The sequence below is a fragment of the Nansenia antarctica genome (genome assembly GCF_963989245.1).
Source record: "Nansenia antarctica genome assembly, chromosome: 4".
In the NCBI taxonomy this organism is placed as follows: domain Eukaryota; kingdom Metazoa; phylum Chordata; class Actinopteri; order Argentiniformes; family Microstomatidae; genus Nansenia; species Nansenia antarctica.
The window spans coordinates 59,446,103-59,470,678 of record NC_137689.1 but is presented as its reverse complement, the minus strand read 5'-3'; the positions used below and the strand labels follow the sequence as shown (position 1 = coordinate 59,470,678).

Below are 24,576 nucleotides of genomic sequence, written 5' to 3'. Positions count from 1 at the left end.
GGACGCACAACTGTCACCAGCCAGATTCAACATCAACATTACAATAAGTCATAATGATTACATTTAATCAAATGAATTGTTTACACATCAACTATGTATATCACAATAAACTGTGGTAATATAATTTCCAACACCCCAGCTAAAATGTTAACTACAATGCAATATAGTTACAATTAATTCCGTTGGATTCTGGGTGAATAGATTCTCATCTTCAGCTTAGTCTGCTTTATGGTCAATTTAAATTGAGGGCATGTTGACAATCAAATCAACTATTTGCCTCTGTGTTTCACCAGCTTGTGATAATGGCCACATTTGAATGTTTCATTGCCTCTTTTGGGGTTTTGAAACCGTTACAAAAACACAAGGAAAGAAAAGAAAGAGAGCGGCTCTAGCATGAAATGAGCACTAAGAGAAAATGGCAGTTTTGTAATCTTTGATCTGGGCAGGTTTTCCTGATTCCAGTGGGACTCAGGAGTGGGAACGCTGCTCCCTGGGATAATTTGTTCCAGCTTTCGGGAACAAGTGGAAAATGACTGGGGGGCGCAGGGAATAATTAGATCCAAACTGGGAAGAGGTTTCGTCTGACCTAGCACTGGGTGGAGGGGCCTGGGTTCGTAGCTGGTCTAGTGTTGGGTGGGGGGGGGGGTCTGGGTGACTCCTAGCATTGAGTAGGGGCAGGGGGTTGAGGGGGCAAGGTAGCACTCATCCCCTAACAATACTCACCTTGCAGTTTCCCGTAGGCCACCAGGGAACCGCTGAAGGTGACCCCTCCAATGAAGGTGCCCATGTAGGCTATAATCTTGGTGAGGTTGGCGGCGGGGTCTGTGGCAAAGTGAGGGTACTCCACCATATACTCTGCCACACAGGTAACCATTGCAGCCAGGCCCACCAGGCTGTGGAACGCTGCTACCAGCTGGGGGAGGTCTGATATCTGGATACGCTTCGCAATGGTCAGACCTTGGGGGGCAGAGAAGAATGGCACACACACACACACACACACACAATTTACTCATCAGCAACACCAGGGCCCCAGTATGACCCATTTCCCAGCAGTCATGTGTGTGTGTTCTAGGAACCTTGCACACAGGCGGGTTTAAAGTGGGCATCTGGAATCAGGCTATGACCTGAACAGCATTACCATTTTGATTACCTGACTGGATGCAGAGGTATGTGAGGTATGTGTGGGTACACACACACACACACACACACACACACACACACACACACACACACACCTGTCTGGATGCAGGTGTCTGCTTGGTATTAACATCAGTTCCAATCAGAGCAGTTTAAAGTAAACACCAAACAGAGACCACAACACATCTGAGCATCAATATGCTCAGACATAACACTCCAAAATACACATGTAACTGCACAAACTGGCACCAGAACTGGGTCAAACACATACAGTATAGCATATAAAATACTTTAAAATAGTGGAGTGGTTGATTAAGCTCGAGTCTGCACTTTTGGGACCATTTCATTGGTTTCATTCTACGACGCAAACAAACTATTTGGGTAAGTTTCCCACACACAGATTAAGCCTGGTCCTGTACTTCAAAACAATTTCAATAGAAAATCTCCATTGAAGATGCATTTTAGTACATGATTAGGTTTAAACTGCGTCAAGGGAAACCAGCCCTTAGACTACTTGCACGCAATTTCTCCCAGGTCTGACTGGCACATGGCACTGACTGGCACATTGCACATGACACACACTTACCAGCGGTGCCACCCACAGCCATGGCGGCACTCATCTGTGCCAGCAGCTCAGGGCTGGGCTTCAAAGCGCCGAGGGTAGCAACAATGCCACCTGCCACGCCCATCATCCCCAGGGCATTACCCAAACGGGCAGTAGACTGGTTGGATAGACCAGCTAGGGCCCCCACACAGCACATACCAGACCCCAGGTACATCATCTAAAGAGAGGGACACGCACATGCACACAGTGAGAGGAAGAGAAACTCCTGAAGCCAGGGTTACATTCTGGAGGGAGCAATGTACAGAATCCTTCCAAAAAACATGGCATGAATAAAACTGACATGATTCTTTACCCTACATGGGTCAGAGAGGCATGTTTGTTACTCTGAACATTTGTTTTACTACACACATTTCTTTCCATCTGAGTCAGTAAGAGATTTAAATAAGGCATTGTACTGTGGATTTAAATGCGTATAAGTTATAACAAAGTCTTATTATGTGCTATGAACACAAAACTGTAAAGGTAAAGTGTCACATATTTATTCTCACATTGTCTTTTCCAGCGCTGTTGCACAGCGACTACAGTCTATGCATAACCAGGCAGCGCGGCACAGCTTGGCTCAGGTGTGTGAAAAGGGTGGTCAGCAGTGAGAGGTAAAAAACAGTGAGCAGTGGGTCATGCTCACCTGTTCAATGTTGTAGCCAGCCTGTAGCGCGAGGCCGTAGCCCCCCACGAACACCCCAGTAGGCAGCATGTACAGGTAAGTGTACTCTGGGGGGTCTGTGGGACGCTTGAACATGTCCAACATCTTCTTAGTGACCAAAAAACCACCTGAGAGGGACGCAAATACAAAAAGGGGAGGGGGGGTTGAAGTCATTAAAAGCACCTCTTCCTTAATTTATAAATCCCATCCCACCCAGTCTATTACATTTGAGTCATGGTTAACATCGGTCCATAGAGACCATCAACATCGTTCGTTTTTTCTTCTTCCCCTTTTTAATTTTTGAAGCATAATGCATTGGTCCTATGTCTTTTTCTATTGTTTGTCTTAGGCACATATTTAAAAGTACCACTTGATGAACAATCTGAGGTTTTCCTGGTGAATATCTACCATAATTTGATGAACAGACAGAATCCGTAATCTCATTCCATTCCACAACCCACCCACATGCAAACAAGGGGAACACCTGTCCATTTTGGCTGCGGGATAATTTTAGCCTCAGACCTCAATCACTTAAACACAACCAATCATAAAAAAGGGACCATTACAGACTGAGGCTCAGTGTCAATAAATTCCCAGTCAAAAATGCAAAGGGCAGGTATTTAAGAAAAAGCATGCACAGAATTCTTTCCGTGTGCCTGCCGTAAAAACACATGGAAATACAAAAGGCTTTGTGGCTGAAGCCAGAGACAGAAAAAACTATTCCTGAACTCTGTCGTGGAAGAAGCAGGTACGCTATAAATTTCAGGGGCAAGTTTATTGAAACTAAATTGGAGGGCAATTTTTTTTCTATGTATTCGGACAATAAAAACTTTGAAGAGGGGCTTGGAAACCAGATGGCGGAATGTCCATATTTCTGTTATTGTGGGTTTATGGGTAGCGCGGTAGACCACTGAGAAATGTTGCGTGTGGAATGGAACCCGGCGGGGCCTTAAAACTGAAATTAAACACCTGCTCTTTAACGAAAAAACATACATAAACAGCCATATTTCAAACTCACTGGAACACTCAGACGAGAGATCTGAGACAGTGCTAAGTGGTTATTACAGCGAATGGTTAGAATATGCCAGGATGGCTTTATACCCTTGCCATGACCTTTGACAATGTGTCCTGGCCCTTGCACAGACAGACGGACACCTTGGAATTATAAGAGCCCCCTGCCTTTCTTAGTGAAATGCACAACGAACAGATGATGTATCTGTTTATCGATCAAAAGTCCAACTCACCTCTGAGGTATAAAATCCGTCATTCGGCTGTCTGTTTTTCATACGTCAAAAGTAGGTCTGAGTTGAACTTTTGAGAGACATAAGTCATCAGATTCTGTGCTTTTTTTTAATTAGTTTCAGCGTAGCCACTGGCCAGGGTGTAATGCTGATTTACTGCATGACCAGGGCTCTCTCGTTTCCAGTTTACCATCTTCTTTTAGATCTTTTATCATCTCAAATGCCGGAGCAAACTGACACCCTTTCAATAACACAGTCCGTGGGCACAGCCAATGAATAATGTGTGGGCTAAATATCAGGGCTGGGTTGATTCATACTGTAATTCAGTCAATGCAAGGAGTTCATTGAAATGAAATTGTTCACAAAATGTAATTCACTTAGAATGACTAGTCTATAAAAATGTGTTTAGACTCCAACATTGGGGCAACGATGTGTATGGGCACAGCTAGCTGACACTGGGGCACAGTGGATCTATGGCAGGGGTGGGCAATTAATTTTCACAATGGGCCACGTGAGAAACCGGGACTATTGTGGAGGGCCGGACCAGTAGGCTGAACTTAATTCTGCTCAATATTACTTTTATCGCTTTATAAAAAGCAGTAAATGATATGGTTTTGACTAGCTGCTACTGGCAAGAATACATGTTACGATAAGGCTATGAAAATGTGGAGTAGGTCAAATATAGAAGAGCAAGAGGACTCATTTAAACACAGGGAAGTAAATACAGCTATAGTTTTGACCTTTTGCAACATCAGTTTGTGCCTATTATTTATTAACATTACATACAACATTACGAGTCACAGTGTAGTATTTCTACCTTCTGAAATGATGGCTAGGACTGGTGATATCAAGCGAAAGGTTCTTTATTTACAAATCTGCTGACTTGTGGTCACTTTCTTTTTCAATAAAATGAGCTATTAGATATTCATTTTCAATTCAATGTACAATTCACATTTCTCAAAAACAACAAACTGTCAACTTATATGACGTCTTTCTACAAGACATTCTGGAACCTGCAGTTCTTCTTGTTCTTAGCTAATACAACAGAAATGTACTTCTGTCAATCAATCATGTAACATATTTATCAATCTCTTAACTGTGAATCAATCATGTAACATATTAATCAATCTCTTTTAACTGTGAATCAATCATGTAACATATTAATCAATCTATTTTAACTGTCTAACTAACTATAAAGTTACAACACACAGAGCTAAGCATCTGAGTAGAAAAAGCAACAAGTGCTTTTGATATTTTTCTGTTCTTTTTTGTGTTCAGTGAGAAAAGTCCAGTCTGCCTTGGGCTTGAACAAGTGCACTGAAGTCTGGTTGAATGTCTGAGGTGGAGATGCGAAGGACAGCTGACAGATGATCATCAGTGAGAGAGGATCTGTATCTGGATTTGTTGAACTTCATCAGTGAGAATGTTTGTTCACATGTGTAGGGAGATCCAAAGAGAACTAGCATCCTCTGAGCATGCCTCCTCGTGTGTGGAAAGTTCTCCTCTTTGAGAAAAGAGTCCAGCAGTGATACTGACTTAAAGTGCATCAGACTGCAGGTCAATGAGTTCGAGCTGAACGTCGCTGGGTGTATTATCCACATTGCAGGTTAAGGGAGAACAAATCATGTTCATTTCATTCTCAACTGTTTTGAAGTCTTGAAATCGCCTTGAAAACTCACCATGCAGAGCTCCTAACATGGATGAGTACCTGCAGAGGTGATCAGCTGAGGGTGTGACTTGCTTTAGTGTTGGCAAGTGGGTGAGAATGTTCTCAATTTGGCTGGAGAGAAACTGCAACTTTCTCATGAAAGCCTTCACCAAGCTGTACATTTCATGTACAAAAAGGCCCTTGCATTGAAGTTTGGTATTTAGTTCATTCATTAGTGCAGTCACATCTACAGCAAATCCAAAAACTGCCATCCAGTCTGCATCTGAGAGCTCTGGGATGTCCTTCCCTTTCTTCTCACAGAACGCTTGAATCTCTGCTCTGAGGTCCCATACTCTTTTAAGCACTTTGCCCAGGCTGAGCCATCTGACAGCTGTGTGGTAGCCTATGTCACGATGTTCAGTCTCATGCTCCTCCAAAAGTGCAACAAACTGTCTGTGATTCAATGCCCTTGCCCTGATAAAGTTAACTATGTTAGTTACAACATCAATAACATGGTTAATTTTTAGCACTGACTTACACAACACCTCCTGATGTATAATACACATTTCTGTTCAGGGTCCATTTCACTCACTTTGTCTTGCATTCGCTTCAAAAGTCCAAAATCTTTCCCCGTCAGATTTGGACACCCGTCTATTTGAACACCTGCCAGTTTGTCCCATTTCAGTCCCAGCTTGTCCAAGCATTCATTTAGCTCCGTGAACAAATCACTCCCTGTTGTCGTCCCTTTCATTGACCGCATTGCTGCCAGCTCCTCCGTAAGTCCTTCGTTATCCCACGTACAAAGACGAGTAACTGGGCTGTGTCGCGGACATCGCAGCTCTCATCCAAAGCCAATGAGAAAAAGTCAAAATTGTCCGCTTTGTTTTGCAGCTGAAGTTCCAGATTTCCCGCGTTTTCCTCGATCCTTCTTGTTATGGTTTGCCTGGAGAGAGACACATTCTCAAATGCCTCTTTTTTCTCTGGGCATATAAGCGCCGCAGAGTCCACCAAACACTCTGATGAATTCCCCCTCAGAAAATGGGTTACTGTTTTTTGCTATTTTGTGGGATATCACATAACTTGTCTTGACCGCTCCATCCTTGGATGTGTACAGTTTGGTAAAAAGTCCTTGTTGGGTATGCAGCTTAGGTAGCAACGCACCAGATGCCCGTTCCCGCTCTGCGTCAGTCAAGTTCTTATATTTGTCTGCATGTTTAGTCTCATAGTGGCGATTTAAATTGTAGTCCTTAAACACAGGCTACAGCGATCTGTAATCCACAAACTAAGCACACAGCTTTGCCTTTCACTTCAGTAAATAAATACTTAGAAGTCCAGGTAATGTCTTGTTAAAAACCCTACACTCTGCATCAATCTTTCTCTTTTTAACGTGAGCTGACATTTTTCTCCTCAGCATCTCTCCAACTGCACATTACGGTGAAGATGTGTAATGGCGCTTTTCCACTACCGTGCCGTACCATGCCGGGCCATCACAAAGTTTCAGACTTTTATTCAGAAAAAAATTACTTATTCTGGCTTTTATTCTGAAATTTTAAATAATGTATGTAAAGCACTTTGAATTGCCCCTGTTGTATGAAATGTGCTATACAAATAAACTTGCCTTGCCTTGCCTTTTTTAAAGGCATTTTTAACGAACTCCTGGCAGAGTCAAAAAAAAAAATTCTGTGATCACTACCTTTTCCAGTTGAACATAAACTAAACTATTTAAATGCTGCTATTGTTTGCGAAAGATACTTACATCCCACCATTTTTTTTTCAGAGGATGCAAAGTTATAATGTAGCGTAGGCTATGGAGATGTTGTAGTTGATCCCAAAGTCTGTTCAAACCCAGGCAGCGAGACCAGCAGGAAAACACAACTAGATCTTCGATAATTCTAACTGGATAGTACTTCGTTTCCAATCATAGTTAGCTAGATTACTTACTTAGCTAGCTTACCTTTACTTATCAAATGTACATTTTGTGATATAAACGCAGTGCACACACACCAACAATGTATGTCTTATGCTTGTTGTAAATTAAAGTACTATGATGCATTAAAATGACATTAAACTAAGATAATAAGATGGTTATCATAATTTTTCTAATCTTTATTAATAAGTTATTACAGAAACAGTAAGTGACATTTTACGAGAGCGAAATCTGTTGTGGTATTTAAAAATGGCGGTTAAGGGTGAACTCTGAACATGGGATGATGTTGTGACGATTTCCATTGACCAATCAACGGTCTACAGCGTCACACGTCACACACAGCCTGGCAAAAAGTACCTCTCGCTACCCCTCTGAAACGGGAACTAAAACGTCCCGGCTCGGCTGGCAGTGGAGAAAGCAAAACAAACCGGGCTCACGCGGTACGGCACGGGTCGGCACGGTAGTGGAAAAGCACCATAACAGTCACGCACGCACATACGTAATTGAAAATAAAATTGTCGCCTTCAAAATAAAAGCAATGCAATTGTACTGGACGCATTGCCTACACTTATTTACATGTTATTTCTATTATTATGAAAAAACTTTTTTTTGACCTCACACAGGGCCGGCCAGGGACAGCCATGGCCCGGGAGCCGTACAATGTCCAGGTCTGATCTATGGCATAATCCAATCTACAACTCTACAACTGTCATTTTGGTCAAGTTAAATACAGCCTGGATTCTGATGTCATAAAAGGACAAAGGGGTTAGATTTCAAGGTCAAAAGGACAGTCCAGTCACTCACCAGCAATGTTGACTGAGGAGATGAAACAAGCCAGGGTAGCCAGGACGTCAGCGGTGGAGGAGGGGGCATAGCCACCACCCATGAGGGACAGACCTCCCACAGCAGTTAGACCTGTAATAGACACACACACACACAATTGAACTACCAGTCATGTTACCCTGAGTTCTACCCGTTGCCTTCACCAATTGTTAACGGTTTGTCAGTTAAACAAGGCTTGAAGTCCTGTATGGAGATTATTTTCTTACTGTTAAAAAAGGCAAGGCAAGTTAAAAAAGGGAAAAGTCAGAGTGCAGAGAGAACCCTGATAACCATCGTCTCTAATGGCTTACAGCCTGCAGTCTATAGTCAACAGCACAGTCTAAGACTGTCAGGCTTGTTCCAACACCTTCAAAATGCATCCTTCCATCCATCCTGGATTGGTCAAAGCAAGCTTATGTCTCTTTTACCAATTAAGTTGTGTCAGATTAGTGATTTGATTGCATTTTGAGAGAGTTCAACCAGGGCCATGCTCCAAGTCCTGTGCTTATGTGTGACTAGATGAGCAGTTCCTGTCCCCTAGAACTCCAGGGTAACAATTGATAACAGATGGGTGCTTAAGACATGGGTTGAATCTCAAAAGTCTTTCTTTGATTCTTCGCTTACTTTGCTACTTTCCCGCCTCCTCGTCTTGTTCTGAAAAAACATTATTTGGTCCTAGAGGAGGAACCTCAGACCTTCAATGAGTTTTGAGAAGGTGAAGAGAGAAGACTTGAGGAAATAGTAAAGAGGAAATAGTAAACTATATAGCATACCAACTAACACCCCGCCCCTCTCAAAACACATACAATGACCCACAAGTTGTACAATTCCACGATGAAACAAAAACCTTGACACCAGACATCTCTCTCCCTTGAAGACTGGTAGACTACTCCTCCCTCAATATGAGGTTACATTTGGAAAAACAAGGGGGTCATACTCAGGTAATACTAGGACATCGAGATCACACACATACCTGATCAAATTAAGACAGTCTGACACCCTGCCAACCTAACAATGACTTATGAGGAAATGACGTGTATGGATGGAATGGCCACACACATAGCCTCAAGGAGAGCGACGTACTCTCCCTCTTTAGAATCCCAAATTCCAACAAGCTGCCCTAATGTCTCCCAGGTACCTACAGCTCTTATTGGCTTTATTACATTTGGCGCAACAATAACAGAATTCCAATGGTTTCACTGTTTCCACTGCTTTGGATGACCAAAATAAAAAAGTTAAAGGTTGGGCAAGGCCAAATATGCAGGGAACACACCTAAAGAGAAGGGGGAGAGGGGGGGCGAACCAGAGAGGACAAACAGTAAAGCTGCCTGATATATCGTATTTAAGTATCTGTATCGCAATAACACAAATGTGCAATATCTTTATTGCAAGAGATTGCGATATTGGCCTTTCTTTGACATGCACTCGCTAAAAAAAACACAATACAGGAATTGGGCATGGCACATTCACTCAGATTTGTTTCATTTGTTTAAAAAAACGAAAACAAAAAAACTTTGAATCGGGTGGGAAAAACGTATGTTCGGGTGGGCCAACCCCTGCCCATAGCTAGCTCCGGCCTTGCAAGCTAACCCTACCATCTGCATAATTAGTTCGAAAACAGGTTGCATGCTGTCTGGAAATGTAGCTAGCTGCCTGAAGCAGCTAAAAGTTATTTCAACTTTGCGCCATGACACAGTCTATCAAGCAGCAGCGGAGTTTAGCCAACAGGAAGATGTTAGCTCGCGCATCATGTGATGACCCAGGGTGATGTACATTCATGACATGACAGAAAATGTGTTATGCCTACTCGCTGATGCCTTTTTATCTACACAACTCATGCGGATTACCTACTTTGGGGTAAAAACAGCAAATTTCGCCGAAAGGGGACAAGCTTGCACCCATAATCATGTTCTGTCCATATCGTGCAGCTCTAACAGGCAGGGGGAGAGAGACACACAAACTAGGGAAGGCTGTGTGTGGACTAATAAAGTGTCTCACAGGAACTGTGAAGTAGGTCCATGGAGGTAATTGCCCCACTGGAAGCCCCCTTGCAGGCTCCTCTGATGTGAAGGTCTGAGCTACATGATGGGGGGCCACTTTAATTTTAGACCACCATGGACTCAAAAGGCTATGAAACCTGTGTCTGGGCCTGTCAAAGGGAACCAGGAGAAGCACAGAACCAAATAACAGTTGTTACACACACAAACTGAGTGCCAAGGGACAAGACAGACTAAAAATCAATTGCTGCATTATGCTAAATAAGTATAAGTCAGACTAATGGCTCTTTGTTTTAACTCAATGACGGAGTATAAATATCACCTTCCCTCTCAGCAGTATGTAAGGCATCAAGTTATTATCCCTGACTCAGCCCAATAATCAGTTTGCTCCTTCTCATATGTAGAACAAGATGAATCTAGTGTGGTGAGTTCTCCTGTACTGTATTTACAGAATGGAATCTGAGCCTTGCGTTTCTAGCTGCCTGGAGCAGATCAACTATGGAGTAGGGAGCAGCACTCTCAATCATCCTAAGTGAACATGAATCATTACCCCTTTACCAGCCAGTAGAGCAGAGTGTACAGTACCTGCAGGTGTGGAAGGAGGACTCAACCAGTACAGTGGACATGAATGCCTTTTAAGGACTAGGGAGGTCAACATCTGGTTTTAAAATGTTATTCATCCTAATTTGAAACCAAATCTTTAAAGTGATGTATGATGGCGATATGCCTCAGCTCATATGCATGAATGTGTTGCCATATATTTTAGACATATCATTTAAACAACTATTTTGTGGCTGATGTGCCTCGATTTTCACTGTATCCATTTCATACAGATGTGCCGGTTGCACTTTATTTTACGGTACAGAAATTACCAGGTATTTACTTTGACATTGCATGGTGAAATGGTATTTATATGATAATAAAGTATGAATTACTTGTGTGGGTAAGTAGCCATTACTACCATACATTGACCTTTTGTCAATTATATTTTTGCTCCTGATTGACAAATCATTCAATCATTGCATTCTAACCGCACAAGCCCAAGTGCTGTCCAACATGCTCTCAGCTTGAAAGCATTGCTCCCTATAGAAGGGATATGACCAAAACTAAGAACCTTCATCAACAATCTATTGAACATTGTGAAAAATATGTAACTAGTGTGATTGTGACACTTGCAAAAGTGAAAACATTTTGTCCTGATCTGACTCCCTGGTACGTGCAGGTGGATATGAGTGTTGTCATGATACCAAATTTTGACTTGGATACCAATAAGAGGTTAAGTATCACAATTTCCATTCTTAAATGACAAATGAAACTTAAGATAACTTAAGATAAGAACTTAAGATAAGATTCCATACAGCTCCAAGTAAATAATAAAATAAGGGGGAAAAAAACACTAGTGGATACCAATGGAAACAGGGGGGTATTCCATCAACGTCACTAAAGGACAATACAGCCTTATTTTGATAAATCGAGCAAAATAAGGTTGGATTTTCCTTTAGCGACGTTGATGGAATACCCCCCAGGTCTGTAAAATGCACTTCAGTAAAGGTTTATTTTACAGCCAGGCCTCTTACCTCAAATTCAGCACAGCTGTAACTCCCAGGTACTAAATGCCACCGTGGTGCTTGTGTCAATGAATCCCAAAGAGTGCAATTAATATGCAAATATCACATAATAATAGTTTACCCAGTCCTGTCTAAGTAAACACCTGCTTACCAACAGGGTTTAAATCAGATTTGTGTCTTTTGAAACGGTGCACTCACCCGAAATGGCGTTGGTGACGGACATAAGGGGAGAGTGGAGGGCGGGGCTCACACCCCACACTGTGTGATAGCCCACGATTCCTGCCAGGCCAAAGGTCGTCACCATCTGGGTGAAGGCCGCATTCGGGGCAACAAGCCCCAGACCCAGCAGGGTGCCAAAACCTGAGAAGGGAGAGGGAGAGGCAGAGAGAGAGGGCAATTAACACCACCACAGAGTGGAATACAACAGACTGCAGAAAAAAGGACCCATTCAGAAAAGGCAGGTTACATCTGAGGGTGAGACTTATTCAAAAATATTAAAATGTTTATTTTGTATAAACGTATCAGTGCTAAGGCAGTGAATAGAGAGGATGGATCAGTATGTCTGACAATTGTATACATGCATATCAGAATACCAAGGTGGTACACACAACGTAGTAGGTCACATTTTCTGTAAATATATTTATTGCAATGTATCGTAATAGTATTGTACAGTGTTGTGACCCATGTATCATGATGCGTATCGTATTGTGAGGCCCTCCCAATACCCAGCTCTGACCTTAATGTTGTAAAGCTAAATCTGCTTACCATTCAATGACAATTTTATTTATATCCTAAATACAAATTATATCCAAAATTGTGTATCATTTCATTACTTCTGCACCGTGATGCGTATCGTGTCGGAAATGATTAAAATAAATAAATACATAGAGTGAAACGAGAATTCTCCACTACCAGAGAGCGACAAGTCAACGTGCTTTACAGGTTTCCCCCCTCCTCAACTAAAACAAACTGAACAAGCTTCAAAGTGGCTCCCTTCCCTACCTCTACCACAGCAAAGCCAACCTAACACAGGGCAGCGACGTGTGAACAACCTTTACAGGCTACTACTATTGGAGTTGGACTGTGGGAACAGCTACGGCACCACTTCAGACAGGCACAGCAGGGAAGGGGGAGGTGTGTTTGTGTGTGTGTGTGTGTGTGTGTGTGTGTGTGTGTCAATTTCCCACATTTTATTATCACTAGCTTCCTGCAACTAACATTAACGGGTTGAGTTGAGGTAAGGGTGTGGGTGGGTTCAAGGGACTGGTGGTGGAGGATCTCTAAATACGTGACCAGTCTTTAAAGGAAAGGTTGCAGAATTAGGTTTTTGTTAAACATTCTGATTTGTTTCATCCTTCCAGTGTTGTAGAATAGAAGGATGTAATGGAATGTGAAAGGTAGTAAAACATTAACAGCCTGCTTTTAACCCTGCTTTTAAGTCCCATTAACCCAGATCAGAGTGGGAAGACCACCAGGAGAGCTGAGAGACTTGACTATAGTCTCTCACTGCTCAACAGTATGCTCAATTAAACATTGCATGGTTGTTAAAGGGTGGCATATTGAACTACCGGTTCATATGGTATGATATGAAAGAGATGTGGCTCAATACGTCAAATACATTAAAGGATTTGAGGTGTGCTTGATTTAGCTTGAAGATCACAATTATGAGTCTATTTTATTGGTTCCATTGTACCACGGGAAAAAAATCAAGGGCAGCTAAAGCACTTGAAAGTACTTCACGAACCGTATTTGACCCAGGTCTGGTGGCTCACCTCCAGTGTAGATGCCAGCGGTGGTCAAGCGGGCCTTGAACGGAGACACAGCAGCAGCCTTCTCCTTTGCCAGCTCCTTGATGCTCTTGGGTTTGGGTGGGGCTGCCACGGGGACATTATTGGGCTGGGGTGCTGGGAAAAGGTTTTTACCATCCTGCGCAAACAAAAAAGGAAAAACGATATGACAACTGCCTACTGCACAAGAAGAACAACACCGCAAAAATATCCAGAGAGCAGATTTCAATTTCGGGTCAAAGATCCAGCAATACTAATATGGATAGAGGTTACAATGTAATATTATATCAGCAACTCCAAGTCATCATTACTCAATGCACTTTTAAAGAGATTACTTGCTTTTCCCCCATAGTTGGTAAATGAAACGAGATTCATGATGACCTGATTAGCTTTCCTTTGTTGGGCTAAAACTGATTTAATCAAAGCCAGCCATTTCACCTGCATAACTACAGATGCTAAGACGTACATGACTACAAAGACTTATGAGTGCCTGTTTGTGTTCACGTGTGTTTGAGAATTTAAACAACGTTGTTACTGTGAAAGCCACATCCTCCTGTGTCCCCTGATTTTTCCTCAATGATTGTTTCTTGTGTTTGAAAATTACACAGGTTAAATTCAGAATAACAGCCTGCTAAAAGAGTGCTAAATAACACTTTTGGGAAAGGAGAAAGCAGAGGGCTGAGGAGGCTATCATTTACTTCAATAACGCAGGTCTTCTTGCATCAGAAAAGGGAATTTTCAACAGCCCAAAAACCCTCAAACCCTCATCAAATCTCTGCTGGTGATAGATTCCGTCCATCGTGATCCCTGATGTAATCGTCCAATCACTCAACCCACGTAGCTGCCTGACTACAAACCCTTGAATGAAATTACTTGCATGATTATTGACCTTATATGACGTACCTGCATGACTACAGACCCTCTGACAACATGGTCCATGGTTCCATAGTTAAACTCCTCTTTGACATTGAAGTAGAAGTTCTCTTGGTCGGGACTGATGGCACGGATCAGCTTGATGATGTTGTTAGAATAAAGAGTACTGGCCTGGGTGGGCAGTCGACTGGGCAGGTCTGTGTAACCAATGTGGGTCACACCCTGAAAACCACAACAAGTTATTTAACTTTTATCATCAACTATATATACAGTATATCATCATATATAAAAAATATATGTTTTATATCAACATATAAAAATAGTTATTTTAATGTCAATACATTTTATTCATCCGTTCTGAATTGAATTACAGTGCATGTAGATAACATGGTGGTGCAAGACTTTTAAGGATGGGACCAAAAACAAACACACCAAGAACTAAATAAAGACGTTGCTGGTAGAAAGGCAGTGAACAAACACCGTTATAAAGGGAACTGAAGATGAAACTGCATTGTTGACAAACCTGGTGGACAGATAGTTCCCCAGGAACGGTGGTCTCAATGTTCCCCCCAGCCTCTGCTGCCAGATCCACTACCACCGAGCCGTCCTTCATGGTTTCCACCATGTCCTTGGTGATCAGAATAGGGGCTGTGCGGCCTGTGACATGGGGTCAAGTCACCATGTGGGTAGATTGTGTTAACTAGGTGAGGTCACGTATGCTAAGTGGGCTCAACTCTCCTGCAGTCATGCGCTCCCTTGAGAAAGGCACTTAACCTGAAATCAGGTCCAGGTATACTGCACTGCATCCCACCCCAAGATCCTTAATCTTTGATGTGTATTTTTGTGTTGTCTTGGGGAGTTGAGAGCAGAGGAGAGGACAAATGGCCATTGAAACATGATTGATTAAAAAGGTAACCTTCAACAAAATAATATTACAAGAATTGTCTTTTTTGTTTTGCCAGAAACAAAAGATTTAAATAAAAAAGCAAATGATCTAAACCCTAACTATTTTTAACCTCAATGCAAACATGCTTTCTGGGCCCCTTTGACATGTCCACTAGTTGTGAGTGAGTGAGTGAGAGAGAGAGAGAGACTTCGACCCAGGGGCTGTGTCACAAAGAAGAATCAATGAGTTAGCCAGCCAACTTCCTCCAAATATTCAACACCCACATTCAAGTTTAGATCAGATCCTCCTTTGCGATATATACCCCCTCTGCAGTGTGGAGGACAGCATAACCTTGGACTGTGTGACCGTCACACAGTGCAGCTAAGGGACAAGGTGGCCTATAGAGCTGCCAATAAATGAAACACAGGGCCTGTGTGGGGGACAACATACCCAAGGGCTGCTTGACTCTTACACAACATGAATGACTTTGGCAGGAGTAAAGGCACATGACAACGTGTGACAGCTATAGAGTCTTGTCTTGCGGAGCTATTTCTGATACCTAAAATGGTAGGTATGAAAGGTATGACACTTTAAATATACAGCTCAACATTAGCTGCATGGTCTGTTATAGGAGGATGGGGGAGTAGAAAAGAAGGTGAGCCTTAAGTGGGCAGATTTAACCAGACGATTAAAGGTCAACCACTACGGGGTTACTGAGTCCATAAAGCTGTTTAGAGATTTAAGAGGATTGAACAAGCGACAAGAGATGAAAGACGGTGGATACAGGAATTACAGGAACAAGACTGGTGAATTGAAATGGCTTTTAGATAACAGGTTATTCAATGTCAAAACAGAAGGTACTCTGCCTAAAAACCTTGTCTGCGTTTCTCAAAATGATGGCAGCACCCTTGATGAAGATGAAAATGGGTAAGGAGTGGGATCTGGAGCTGGAGCAGATAGCTCAGAAGTCGGCAACAGAAGTTAGAGAAATGTCGTTTTTTCCCTAATCCCCACAAAAACAGAGTACATTGGGGAGTGAAATACAGACCCCATCATATCACATCCATTGTTTGAAATAATGCAACTAAAAGACTCCAAATAGCTAAATAACTAAATGTTATGATGATCACCGTAAAGGGATAGGTGTTGAGGGGGTTTGAGTAGCAGGGATGAATGCAGTGCTGATGAGTATGTAAGTCGGAGGAGAAAGGAACATAGTTGATGATGAGTAGAGCGAGTTGATGACATGGTGTGTATGTGTATATGGTGTTTGCGTGCGTACCGGGGATGAGTGCCGTGCTGATAAGGATGTCTACGTCGAGACACTGTTTGGCAAACAACTTCATCTCGGCCTCGATGAACTCCTTGGACATCGTCTTGGCGTAGCCGCCTTGACCCTCGCCAGACTCTTTCAAATCCACCTCGAGAGGCTCCGCCCCCAGCGACTTGAATTGCTCGAGCGCTGCCGCTCTGGGGAGGGGGGACACGTGGTGATGTCAATGTAGCAGGAAGTGGGTAATTCCCCCCCCCCCCCCCCAGGAAGCTGTATAATAGATAATATCTAGAATCTGTGAAAACTGAGGAATGTGTTTAACTGTGGTCTGAGAGGAGAGATGGCCCTAGACCAGACACATAAGACACTGCCATTGGATTCTAGAGAGAAGGCAATGTTAATGTCTTTTGGATAATGTAGAAGAAATCTGTGTAGGTGTCAATACTGATGGTTTCTCATGTCTAATGATGCTGCTGCCACCTAGTGGAGATTGAGAAAATCATCTAATCTCATTAGAAACAGACAGATATCATCAGATCCCAGTTACGTGTCAATCTCAGGTGAGATCAGACAATGATTTGATCACTAGTTCTATGTCCAAATCTGGAGTAGTTTAACTATTCTCATCACTTCAATGACCAACCGCTTTTACTGAAGTGCTGGGTAGATGAAATTAAAACAATGTCAATGTGATAATCTAAAAAGCTTTATCAGGATTTTTAATCAGAATCCCAATAAAAACCAAAGATAGCAGTGCGTGATATGATGGAGTAATTAAGTTCATGACAGATGTTCATTTGTTCGCAAAATGATACTGAAATAATGTAGTATACATGTCAGAGGCGTATCTGTTTTATATGATATATTCCTATGTTAACATTTATATTGACATGTACCCTTCTGAAAGCACCCCTGGCTCTTGTTCTCCAGGGTTTAGCAGTACTGCTCACCTGGTGTCGAAGCCCCGAACAATGGCACCCATGGCCCTGGCAGTGCCCGCCGCAGCCAAACCTGCTACACCACCTCCAATGATCAGCACCTTGGAGCAAAGGGAGGGCAGGAAAACACTTCAGCAGGCAGATATACTGTGCTGTAGGTCATGTCATTAGGAGCACATTTAAAATGTACCTTGCTAAAATATTCCACCCCCCCCCCCACACACACACACACACACACACACACCTTAGCAGGTGGAACTTTCCCAGCTGCAGTGATCTGGCCGGTGAAAAAACGTCCAAAGCTGTTGGCTGCTAGTACCACAGCCTTGTATCTGTACACAAGGGGAGAGGGACAGAGTATGAATGAGTGTGTGTGAGGCCAGTTACAACTACTACTGATGAACTGTAGCCAGAGCAAGCCTGCCTAAGGCTCAAAATATCACAACTGTTTACACACTATGCAAAGTCCACACACGCCAAAAGGGACAGTGATACTTGTCAACATAACATTAGAAAGCTGGAGAGAGTTGGGTGCATTCATGAAGTGCATTCATATAATGTTAATTTTATTTATAATGCCCCCATCCAACTTTTACATCGGCCCGGGGCGCAGCAATATACAAATGTTTCCCTACGTAATGGCACGTCCTGTCATTACTACCAGAAACAATCAACACCTTTCCTATGCCATCTTTTAAAGATACATTCAGGAACTTTTGTGGTTAATTCTTCACACAGTAACTTTAAAAAGGTCTCTTCATGAAGCTTCGAAGGACACTTTCTCATGTTTGTAAGACATGACAGTCATTTGTCCTGTCTAATAATGGAGGCATTTATCAGATCAGTATCGTATGATTGTCTGACTCAAAGCTCAGTACTCATCAGCAATGAAAGGTGGCATCAGTCGGTCAGTGTCATAGCCCTGTGTGTGAGAGTGTTATGTTAGAGTGTATGTAAATATATATATATATATAAAAATGTGTGTGTGCATACACATGCGTATCCTACCCTGAAATGTTCGCCATGGAGCTGAGTGCGTCAAAGCCTTGGGCGATGGTGACACGAGGCACCTGGTCCATGGCCAGCACTGTGGCCTTGCGTTGGGCCAGCATGTCCATCAGCTCAGGGTTCTGGGCTGGGTAGATGAAGCTCATCAGGGTGGCCGAATCCTTCATCAGATCCACCTCATGAGACCCAAGCTCAGGGTTGAAAATGGGAGCACGCACCTTGGACAGACACAGAGCCATTCAGACCAATACAAGGGTAGAATGATTGACAAGACGGACTGTTTTCATCACATAAGGTCTTCCTTTTTGTGACCGACTGAGTTTGAATCTAGGTCATATTCAAGCCTCATTCAAGCTAGGGCAGTAGCTTGCGAGCCAACACATCCATTGAGTTCAAGAATCCTAGCCCCTACTCCCATTGTCTAGAAGACATTCCACTCGGCTCCACTGACCTTGAGCAGCACGTCGGACGCCAGGACTTCCTTGACATCTTTGATGGTGGCTCCAGCCTGGGTGTACTGCTCGTCTGGGAACTTGGAAGGCTCTCCAGCCCCGGTCTCAACCACCACATTGAAGCCCTGTTTGATGAGGGCCTGCACCCCTGCTGGGGACAGGGCCACCCGACGCTCATTCAGGAAGATCTCCTTGGGCACCCCCACAGTTATCTGCTTGTAGGGGATACCTGCAGAAATGACGAAACGACTCCGGTTAAGATACAGGTCAGGAGTGAGTTTCCCGAAAGCTTTGTGAATTAAAGGTGAAGAATGGAGTTCTGTGTTGCTGCCCAAAACATTGGATACGCAAACACCAGTGCTCGGCGTCAACACCATATTTTTGAAAGCTTCACTGAACATTATTCATCATGTCATCTCTTGGTCGCCACTGATTAGTTATTGCCATTTAGCACTATTTAAAAACTCCCAACTACATATTGATCCTTTAAGTAGTAGCCTACTTGATTTCTTTTGACAATCTCAAATCTAGAACTAGAGCAGTTGACTGAGTTAGGAGAAAGGCAGTTCAGTTACACCACTCTGATATACACCGCATGGGAGGGATATGAGATGATGTGCACAATCACTACTAGACAGATAGCAATTTAACACAACTATGGAAACCTTTGAGAGTTCTGTGTAATAAACCACTGGTCTGTTTTACCAGTGCAAAATATAGCCACTGTTATTCAAGGTGAAAGGGACATTGTTAACCGCCCTAAACATGGAGTGCACTCTAAATGTGTTTACCATAAATATCTGCCATCCTTCTAAGCTCTCAGAGTGACTTTCCTACAATAACTCAGGGACAGGGAAGATTTTCAACAACCTTTCCTAAAACTTTGCATCACCCTCATCATGAGGGCAGTGTGTGGAAAACTAATTGATACAATGCGTCAATCTTACCAAGCTCTTCTCTTCAAGAATAAGATCAGATGGTTTTCATTGCCACTATATGTGACTGCTCCTGGTGTTTCTGGACACCTCTCGGAAATGAGAAAGACGTCAAATTCGTCTTTAAAGTTTTTTTTTTTTTTTTTTCAGATTTTCGTTTTTTTAGCTAACATTCAACTCGAAGATGTGAAGTACCCACTCGTTATTTTTCCGAACAGTTTTACGTTCATTAAATAAGTGTAATCTATAACACAATGACTTCGTTTCTTGTTGTTTGATGGGGATTCATTATCTTTGATGGGGATTTTCTGTGCTTAGTGATTTCCGGTGTAGCAACTTTCAAATACTCATGTCGTCTTCAATTTGTTTCCGATTTCAATGTATGATGCATTATTTGAAAGCTTACAATCTGTAGTTTAAGCACATGTAAAAGACTGAAAAATGATTTCGCCTACAGGTAGCCCTTTTCATTGGGCTGTGTCACATATGCCTGGGCTCCTATGGTGTGTTTTCCCTTGATAGTCAGATCACATGCCCCACGCCCCCCTGGAACTTTCCACCGCATGCCCTCGGTCTATAGATAAACCCCACGCTACACTGACTCAGAGCAGAGAGAGCAAGAATACAACACTGCGTGGAACTCAGAAAAAGCTACTCTTCTTTCAAAAAAGATGCTTGAAAAGCTATAGAGTTTTAGAGAGGTTATTAGATGGGTCAAGATAAAAGCAGTGCTATTAGTTTCAAGGGACAGGACAATAGGCTACGGTGGTTTGCCATGACAGGTACAGGCTAGGCTAACCCTAACCCTAACCCTGGCCATGTAAAGATGGCCTTGGCCCTTTCAACTGACACTCTGCCCAGAATAGAAATCCCACAGCTGTCACTGCAACCAGACCAGGTGAAAGTATGGCAACCAGGAGAGACCTGCCTTAGTGTCCAACTGCTACCACCTCACTGACACATCAACACACATACACAAACATGTCATGAAAACATACACGCACAAATCGGTAGGTTAGTGTTGTTTCATAAAGTAAGATATTGGTGTGAGAACAAACTGCTGCTCTTGCCAAAAAGACGCATTTACTGACATTACCGCATTACCAACAGTTATGTGATTTTGACTGCGTTCAGTGTTCATGGCCGCGGTTATATTATACCTGAAAATGCAGGTATAATATACAGACAGCACCAGCAGCCACCTGCTGCTGACCACACACACACACACACACACACACACACACACACACACACACACACACACACACTCTGCAGGTTATGGTGGCAGAACATAATCAGTGGGTGGAAAGACCTTTGGCTATAGTGTGTATATAAAGTGACCTTGGAACTGAGAGCTTGTGTGGTTGCAACAAATAAAAAAGGGGAGGGGATTAAAAGTTCTAGCCATACATTCTCTCCAGAGACCAGCATTGTCTGAGTGAAGGAGTGTGTATCAAGACCAATAGATTAACACTTTTTATCAACATTGTCAGCAAGACTATGCCAAGAAGACATAACGTTGCCCTTTTCTCTGTGCAAAGAAGGTATTCCATATCATTTAACGTTTCAGCATAGCTTGGCTTTGTGTCACCTGTTGTTATATACAATATTAGTGTTTCCTGGGCTGCAGTGCGTGCATGGTGCAGAGTTATTGCCTTGGTCAGCATGTCGCTATTCCTGGAGTTGATGCCTAGTATATAATAATAATTTATAATAATAATAAATGCCATTTAGCTGATGCTTTTATCCAAAGCGATATTAAATGAATGTGCAATAACACTATGTGCAATATGACAACCCTAGTCGTCTTATCTGTACAGTATAGTATAGTGGATAGTGTACATAGCCCTTATTTATGTAAACCAGCTCCTTTCCCTTCCTGTTTTTTTTGTTTTTTTTTTTCTTTCCTAGCACCAGGGGAGCCACCCCTCCCAAATGTCGTTGTTTGGTACCTGTACTATAGCAATGACAATAAAGACCATTCATTCATTCATTCATTCATTCAGTATAGTATAGTGTCAAGTGCCGTAGTGTGAGTTGTAATCCTGGACTGGTGCCAGTATAGTGTGTTGTTGTACACACAAACAGCTATCTGAGCTAGCTTAATGCAGAGTTGTTACCCGGGTAAGTACGGTGCAGAGTTGTTACCTGGACTGGCGCAACGGCCGAGGGCTTGCTGAGTCCTAAAGAAGCGCAGGCATGGTGTCTTCACTGAGCGGGCACTCTGCAGTTTAACACACGCCACCCCATTGAAGAGAGGAGCAGAGCAGCTGGTTGCCACCACACGCAGAAGGCTCGCCATCGCAGACAGACCAGGAGGAGCTGAGCAGCCGATCGACCCTCCTCCTAGATAGACATGTATACACACACCACAAGAGGAGAGAGAGAGAGAGAGGGGGGGCGGGTCAACAGGAGAGAGAGAGAGAGAGAGAGAGGACAAGAGTGCACAAGAAAGTAGTCGGTTAACTGTCTGACCTTTCCCAGCATTCCCCACTTTCCCTTAACACCCCCCATATCACAAGTAGGCCTAGGCCTAACACACACACAAGATCATGCTAAAGGAATGTGTCCCTGTGCCCTTGTGCTATACACAGCTATGCATGCAGCCGCACACACAGTTACACATTCAGAATTTATGCAACAGGTCACAATTCTCCTACAAAAAAGGTCTAGTGCCTCCTCCTTTGCTTCAGCGTTACAGTCTGTTCAATTAACATGTGATACTCTGTTGTAAAGTGGGGTAAAACAGTCAATGATACGCCTCCCTAGAATATCCCACAAATTCAGGTACCGCTGAGAATTTGTTTGGTTTAGGCACTTCTGACCGGAGATAACGATGTAGTCCTGGATGTAGACTGGAAAACTCTAGTGTGGGTCAGGTCGTGGGTGGTTTCAGGCAGTATTGATTAGCCTGTACTCTGTGCTCATGTCAACAAGGCCTGTGGGACAGGACCTATATATAATATTCTATAGGGTTCAAACAACTGAAATTCTGTATTGCTCTTTCCTTTTCAACATACATTTTGCATACAATCTGCCAAACCTTTCAAACATGCAATGACATGCATGCAATGATTTAAAGTTTACTAAGTGCGCTACAATCTCTGATGCTTCTTATTAACTAGACTCTTTGCTAGTAGGCTAATTCATGCGCCGCTGTCCTTTGCAGCACAACTAATGAACACAAGAATTGGCACGTCACCTATAATTTCTCACACCATGACAAGTTGAAGGTGCATTATTTATTATTTGGGTGTTCTTTTTTTCCCTCAGTGGCTGGCCCACTACTTGTTTTGGTATAAAGTTAAAAGATGGTCTGGGGACATGTAACCATTCTAAAATGGATACAGAGCTCTGAATACATGATCGTTTTGAACATATTTCAAAGCTAGCCTATACATTGTCTACAAAATGTGACGTAAAACAACCCTATATGTTGGGCTATGACAAGATAAGACAGTTGTAGTCTACATAGTAAGTCATATCCTCAAGGATCAAATTAACTGAAATGGTGATTGAACAGCAAACCAACTCCCAGCATGCATTTAAACTGGCATTGCTACCACAGACATTATTTTTTTTGCCTGCAATGTTAAACTTGTAGTTTGGCAATCTCAGAATTTTACAATAAATGGGAATTTCCTAATAAAGGTTGGCTACTTATCCCTAACAGAATGAGGAAGAATGGTTTCTCAATATTTTCACAGCAGACTTTCTTGAGAAATGTTGCATGGAACTAGCAGGTGGTATATATAGATCATGTGACGCTATGCAGTTATCCCATTTCTTGCAATATCGTACCACGTCAGCATGATTCGCCTGCAACACTGACCCAAAAACTGTAAGCGGTTCTTATAGAGAGGGTATGATTGACAGTTGTACATGTTGCACGTGGCATATGCAGATGCTTTTGGACATTGATTAGTCTGCAGCAATGGACAAATCCACGCACTCAACATAAAATAAACAAACAAACAAATTGGCAACAGCTAAACTATCAGCATTCAATGCTAAAGTACCAATGTCAATGACACTGTGCGCAGATATGCCACACGGAATTAGGTAATTTTACAGTTATATTATTGTTATTATATTATGTTAAATGTGCATTTGTTTCCGGTAATGTAGCCATCGTTTATGCATTCGAGCTGGCTAAATAGCGAGCCATCTGTTCATTGTGATTTTTGATGGGGGACATAATCAGCTGTCGCCGGCCATCACTTTTGTTTTTTCACAATGAAAGGTTTCGGCTTCAACTAGCAAAGAGGTAGCTAACGATTGCTAACAACCCAACAACAATGTTATGCACCACCAAACAATTCTTGCATTTCCACAACACAGACTTTTGTTTGGAAAATAAATGCATCAACAAAGGTGTTCAACGCACATATTATTGCAATTACATAACTGACCTTGTGATGGTCTGGTTTTGTGCAGCACAGACGAACTTTCGTCTTTTACACCCGGAAGATATCAAATGAATTGGATTGTCAGGCACATTATTGGACGATACATCCAGTTACCAGGATGTTGAAATATCTCATTTTAGCAGTAAAAAATGAAATTGGAAAAAACAGAAGACTGACAATCTGGTGACAACAGAGTTTGATCGTCAGCATTAAATAATTTACATAACACTATCACAATGCACACTGAAGTTATATATTCTGGAAATTATTAGACAGTTTCATAATAATGCGCAACTGGCATAGAAGCACTTTGTTGTTTTTGTCTCAAGGCTATTCTTTGAGCTATCTACACTGTTTTTTATGCAAAACATTTATAGAAAAAATAGAAAAAATGAAATCCACTACTT

At 42.5% G+C, this 24,576-nt stretch overlaps 1 protein-coding gene across 1 annotated transcript in view; it reads right to left on the bottom strand.

The window, feature by feature from the left end:
- nnt (nicotinamide nucleotide transhydrogenase) overlaps positions 1–24,188 on the bottom strand; it is a 39,423-nt gene extending 15,235 nt beyond the window's left edge. Inside the window, exons 1-15 of the mRNA XM_080528004.1 lie at positions 24,173–24,188; positions 21,909–22,106; positions 18,825–19,054; positions 18,374–18,591; positions 17,610–17,697; positions 17,378–17,466; positions 16,437–16,624; positions 14,792–14,925; positions 14,299–14,490; positions 13,381–13,534; positions 11,807–11,968; positions 8,026–8,136; positions 2,388–2,533; positions 1,724–1,919; positions 724–957 (exon numbers count right to left, since the gene is read on the bottom strand). Of these exons, the coding sequence (XP_080384130.1) occupies positions 724–957; positions 1,724–1,919; positions 2,388–2,533; positions 8,026–8,136; positions 11,807–11,968; positions 13,381–13,534; positions 14,299–14,490; positions 14,792–14,925; positions 16,437–16,624; positions 17,378–17,466; positions 17,610–17,697; positions 18,374–18,591; positions 18,825–19,054; positions 21,909–22,062 (2,296 nt within the window). The 5' untranslated portion in view covers positions 22,063–22,106; positions 24,173–24,188. The remainder of the gene's footprint in view (positions 1–723; positions 958–1,723; positions 1,920–2,387; positions 2,534–8,025; positions 8,137–11,806; positions 11,969–13,380; positions 13,535–14,298; positions 14,491–14,791; positions 14,926–16,436; positions 16,625–17,377; positions 17,467–17,609; positions 17,698–18,373; positions 18,592–18,824; positions 19,055–21,908; positions 22,107–24,172) is intronic.
- Positions 24,189–24,576: the final 388 nt, after the last annotated feature.